This window comes from Berghia stephanieae, chromosome 11, assembly GCF_034508935.2.
Source record: "Berghia stephanieae isolate SIO BIC M18660-M18661 chromosome 11, UCSD_Bste_1.3, whole genome shotgun sequence".
Taxonomy (NCBI): domain Eukaryota; kingdom Metazoa; phylum Mollusca; class Gastropoda; order Nudibranchia; family Aeolidiidae; genus Berghia; species Berghia stephanieae.
In genome coordinates, this window is record NC_088370.1 from 25722215 (window position 1) to 25728214 (window position 6000).

At 39.2% G+C, this 6000-nt stretch overlaps 1 protein-coding gene across 2 annotated transcripts in view; it reads left to right on the forward strand.

Annotated features, from left to right (window-relative positions):
• Positions 1 to 5369, forward strand: part of LOC144956307 (putative sodium-dependent transporter YocR) — a 45087-nt gene extending 39718 nt beyond the window's left edge. The window contains exons 13-14 of one of the 2 annotated variants that reach the window (XM_078886800.1): positions 2837 to 2966; positions 4960 to 5369. In XM_078886800.1, the coding sequence (XP_078742926.1) occupies positions 2837 to 2966; positions 4960 to 5154 (325 nt within the window). In that variant the 3' untranslated portion in view covers positions 5155 to 5369. The remainder of the gene's footprint in view (positions 1 to 2836; positions 2967 to 4959) is intronic. The other variant, XM_078886799.1, reaches the window with a different exon arrangement.
• Positions 5370 to 6000: the final 631 nt, after the last annotated feature.

Sequence of the window (6000 nt, forward strand, 5' to 3'; positions counted from 1 at the left end):
TTTCGACATAGACAACATTGTTAACGGTCAGGTACTCACGTTACACCTAAGTACGATGAGACAATATTCATAAAGAGCCTTTTCCAAGGACACAATTATGCGCTGAATGAGGCTCGAACTTCGAATCCAGCACCTTCCGACCGATCCGAAAGCGAGTGTCATACCACTAGACCACATAGCGGTCCCGCTTAATAAACTAACAATTGCCTTTTGACCCAGATTCAGCCTTGCTTTTGATCATATAATATACAGAACTGCCAACTTGAAAATTTAAAAATTCGTAGTTTTTAGTAGATAAAAGTAGAAGTCGCTATATCTAGTTAAATTGATAGATCAACAATTTACCACCATAAGGGTTAAAGAACACTTCAAAATCCTTTAAATTGTGTAGTCTGGCCTCACTTTTCATTTTCAATAAGCTTCCATGACACAGCACAAAAGCGGTATGGATATAAATGAAATGTGGAGCCATTTTCACTCCTGCCTAATCAGTGCAATCAAGGAGTCAATTCCCCAAAAAGTACATAAAAATACAAGAACGCCGCAGTGGATGAACAGAAAAATAGGAGCACTACTAAGACGCAAAGCAAAAGCATTCAAGCGGAATAAACTGAGCGGAACCTGGGACACATACAAATCGTTGCAGCGTCAAAGCAGGCGTGAAATAAGGCAAGCAGAATGGACGCACATTAACAATGTTATAGAAAAAGGACTTGAAACAAACAATACCAAGCCATTTTGGAACTACATAAAAAGCAAGAAAAACGATCCCATTGAAAGAAAATTAGACTCTGTACATTAAGGGGAAGGATAAAGCAACGATCTTCTTGGATCAATTTAAATCTGTCTTTACTCCCCCATGATCCACACGATACAACCACCCCACCGACATCACAGAGGCTCTTACTAATATCAACAAAAACATCTCAGGAGTTGAAAAGTTGCTGAAAAACGTGGACCCATCTTAGGCGTAAGGTCTTGATAACATCCCCAACACAGCACTAAAGGAGTGTGCTGAGAGTTTGGCCCCCTCATTATGCATAATTTTCCTAAAATCGGTGGACACCGGGATGCTCCCTAATGACTGGCTGAAAACAAACATCGCACATGTATTCAAAAAAGGCAACAAAAATAAAGCAGAGAACTACCGTCCAATCTCACTAACGTCTGTAATATCCAAACTATTAGAGCATATAATCTGTAAGAACATGATGAACCACTTTGAGGACAATGACATCCTAACTGACCTGAACCATGGGTTTCGCAAAGGATACTCAGGTGAAAGCCAACTCCTAATAACTGTAAACGACCTGTTGAGACTCCAGAATGCCAACACTCAGGCAGACATCGGCATCCTCGACTTTTCCAAAGCATTCGATACCGTGCCCCACCAAAAACTCCTGCAGAAAGTAGAAAATTACGGAATTCGTGGCTCTCTACATACATGGCTTGGTAATTCCCTCACAAAACGTACCATGAAAGTAGTTCTAGACGGCACGTCATCGGATGAAATGTCCAGTCATATCAGGAGTACCACAGGGAACGGTGCTAGGACCCATACTATTTCTTTGTTTCATCAATGACCTACCTCTACGAGTAAAATCTCAGATTAGGTTATTCGCCGATGACTGTCTAATATACCGAGCAATAAAATCTGCAAACGATCAAAATTGGCTACAAGAGGACTTGAATAGTCTCGAACAGTGGGAATGAAATTTAACGCAAACAAATGCTACATCCTCAGCACAGCTAAAAAGTACAATGAGACCTACAAGTTAAACAACACCGTCCTGAAACAAGTCGACGATAACCCATACTGCTTCAAAATCCCACAGACAAGAACACAAAACTACAGAAATTCTTTCTTCATTAGAAATATCTCGGAGTGGAATGGGCAGGATGAACTGGTCATCATGGCACCACACCTAAACGATTTCAAGGCCCGACTGACATGGGCCCGCGCCCAATGAGGACGCCGCTGAAATACAACCAGACCATTGGTTTCTTCAGCGCCAACCATACAGATACAGATGTCTAGAGGTGCTCAAGAAGTTCTGAAATTGAAGACAAAATTTCGTAATCCTACAAATTTTTCGTAGTGGTAGGCCGGTCTGAATATATACTAGCGATGATCATCATCATCATTGCCTTTTTCACCCTGGGTCAGGGTATAGGCCACAGACAAACAGTTTCCATCCTTCTCTATCCTGAGCTCACTTTTTTTTAAATCTCATTCCATGTCCTATCACTTGTCTGTATATCAGCGAAAAACCCGCTACTAATGCTTTGGCATGGTCTGGTCTTTTGGTATGACATACTGTTGCAGCAATATCAAATAATATATTGGACCCGCCACCGTGGCATCAGAAATGAACAAACATTTCGTGTTGTCTGCTTCTAAATAATGTAGACATCCATGTATATGAAAGATAGATAGATAGATAGATAGATAGATAGATAGATAGATAGATAGATAGATAGATAGATAGATAGATAGATAGATAGATAGATAGATGGATGGGCGTATGGATGGATAGATGGATGGATGGATCGATAGATGAATAGATGGATGGATGGATGGATGGATGAATAGATGGATGGATATACGGATGGATGGATGGATGAATGGATGGATGGATGGAGGGATGGATAGATGGATGGATGGATGGATGGATAGATGAATGAATGGATGGATGGATGAATAGATGGATGGATAGATGGATGGATGGATGGATGGATGGATGGATGGATAGATAGATGGATGAATGGATAGATGATTGGATATATAGACAGTAAGAATGATATTATTAACACAAATGATTGCCTTCCCTTTCAGAGTAATCCTTCCGATAGAAGGAATGTGTTTACTGATTTGGTGGGCAATTGATCTTCTGGATGACCCCAAAGATACAGACATGAAGTGGACAGAAGTTGGAGAGAAGACTTTTATGACCGCAATTATAGAGGTATACCGGAACATCATAATTGGTGTCGACACCTTTTTCATAATCAACATTATAAATAATAAGAACAACCTCATAAAAAATAACAACAAAAAGAACAACAAGAGCATTATCATCATATTGTGCTCATCATCTTCATCTTCCTTCATAAAACCGACAGCATCATTGAGCATTGAGCATTTGTATAGAGCAATATCCACTAAACGTGCTCAAAGCGCTTTACAAGGACATTTAACATGTAGGACGGGACATGACGCCTTCTAGGCGATATTACAATTTTTTTCAGACAGAGACAACGCTCATTTTACACCTGAGTAATTCTCACTAAACTGTATATTATACCAAACTATAAACGTTTAAGATTACTCATAGTTTTGTGTGTTGGTCCGTTATACTTCCGGATGGCAATGTTGTGAGCTTCTTAGCCAAACGCAGAGCAACTATAGTCTGATTAATACAGTCTAGTGAGAATTACTCATAAACGCTGATGGCAACAAACGATAACAAAGACCCGAGGGAATCAACTTCATTCCATTTAACGCACAAAATTGTGTGCTATCTTGGGCGTTTTTAGCTTGTTTGATATAACTTCGCGAGAACTAATCACCAAAATAGCTGTCTAACAACAATGGCAAAGAGATGAGTGATGTCAATTTTATTCCTTCTATAACAAAGTGATACTGTCCGACTATTTAATCGTTTAAGTGTCATAAGCAGTTAAATTATTTTATTAGCTTTTATTTGCTGCTATCTGGTCTAGTGGTATGACACTCGCTTTCGGATCGGAAGGTCCTGGGTTCAAGCCTCGCTCGGCACATGGTTGAGTCCTTGGAAAAGGCTCTTTACTAACATCCTCTCACCGTACTCAGGCGTAAAATGAGTACCTTGCCGTTGACAGCCTTGTCGCTGTCGGGGAAAAAAATGTAATATATCGCCTAGCAGGAGTCATGTCTCTTTCTATGTTACGTGCTGCTGTTGTAATGGGCTTTGAGCACGGTCAGTGGATATCGCGCTACATAAAAATTATTAATTAACCACCCCCCCCCCCCCCTTACCCTAGTTTCCAACAGAGACTAACCACAATCAAAAAAAAAACCCAACAAAAAACAAAAAAAAAAGTGCAAATTCTACAAAAGGATTTCATGTTTGAATCACACGACTATTCTCTCCATATGTTTGCACTTTTTTTGGTTTTTTGTTGGGTTTTTTTTTTTTTTTTTTTTTTGGGGGGGGGGGGGGGGGGTATTTTTTTCTGTTTTGTTTATTTATTGTGTTTTTTTTTTGTTTGGTGTGTGTGCGTCAGTGTGTGTGTATGTGTGTGTGTGTATGTGTGTGAGTGGTTTGTTGTTTTTGTTTTGTTATTTTGTTTTGTTTTGTTTTTTGTTGTTTGCTTTGTTTTTTTTGTTTTTTTTTTGTTTTTTTGTTTTTTTTGTCATGGTACTGCAAAGTAGCCAAACCGGTCTACGGGCACCCTGTCGCTGGTACTCTGAAAAAAAAAACATATAAAATATGGGCCAGGAGATTCGTCCTTCAAAAATCAAGACAAAAGGGGTTACATTTTTAAACCAACACTATGCAAAGTCCTTTCGGGGTATAAGGCCCAAGAAGCTGGAGTTAATCCCGGTTTCTATAGCGTGAAACGGGAAAAAAATCAATTTATTTCTATCATTAGGATAGGGCGCTATTCTATAGCAAAGTACTTTCCGTAAGATTTAACATCCCATCAATCTGTGGGTGGAAGGGGGAAGGTGGGGGTGGGTGGTGGGGATCTTGACTTTACTAGAATCGATCTGGATTCCCTTGCGTGTGAAATGAATGCTCTGCCAGCTGACCCCCCCCCCCCCCCCCCCCCAACGCAACAATAATAATAAATAACAATGTGAAATTTAATGCAAGCTTCAATTTAGTTACGAAAACTGATAGAACGGACGTTTCGGGATTCCCCTTTAAATTACAAATCACCAATAACATGAATAACCATCTCCTTTGTCCACAGTGGTTTGGTGTTTTCCTGCTTGTGTTCATCCCCAACGTGATCTACATCTCCTGCCGAAGTTTTCGCCATAGAGCCAGGAATGCAGAGTACCCGCCTCTCAACCCCGCAAACGGAAACAGAAACGAAAACGGGTCATACAATAGTATTAGACCTGCCGAGTTAACGACAGAATTCGCACATATTTCATTGGAGTAAAAAGAAATGGTACAGAGCTCTGGTTTGTTTTGAGTTTTCTGGATATTGAGACTAAATCTAATCGGACAAACCTCTGGAGTAATAAACTTAAAAATTACAGTTCCATATAACTGCAGATTTCATACGCACATGCAATTTTATACACTTGTGCACGGTTTCCTCGAACTTTCTCAGGACACACACACACACACACACATATATATATATATATATATATATATATATATATATATATATATATATATATATATATATATATATATATATATATATATATATATATATATATACATACAAAGGTCGAGAAAACCGTAGTTCGATGAAACCGTGTTCAGAGAATTGCAGGAATAAAACTTGGGACATTTTCATAATTTCGAGGAAATCGTGTGTTCGGTGAAGCCGCCCTCAAGTGTCTTTCGATCTCTGTGACTGCCTTTTACTGAGATAAAATAGTTTTGCCCGGGGTCTTATTTTTGTTTGATTTTCATGGTTGCTTCTTTCCCGCGAATCTAAAACAAGATCACAATTACACTCACCGCTCTCTTTGTAGAAGTGCATTGTGGGACAAACTTCTCTTGACAGATTTGATATTTAGCTGGACACAAAAGGTGATCTCTGTGTTGCATGTCAAGTGTGTGTGTGTGTGTGTGTGTGTGTGTGTGTGTGTGTGTGTGTGTGTGTTTGTGTGTGTGTGTGATAATTTTCTAGTATTACTATGTACGTATGTGTAATAGATATGTATTGTTTGTATTATGACAATGTGTAGCCGAAAATGTAATTTCATTTTCAGCAAAGATTCATAGTGGCCAGGGAGAAACGTACTGTATCTTCTACCCCTTATATCTG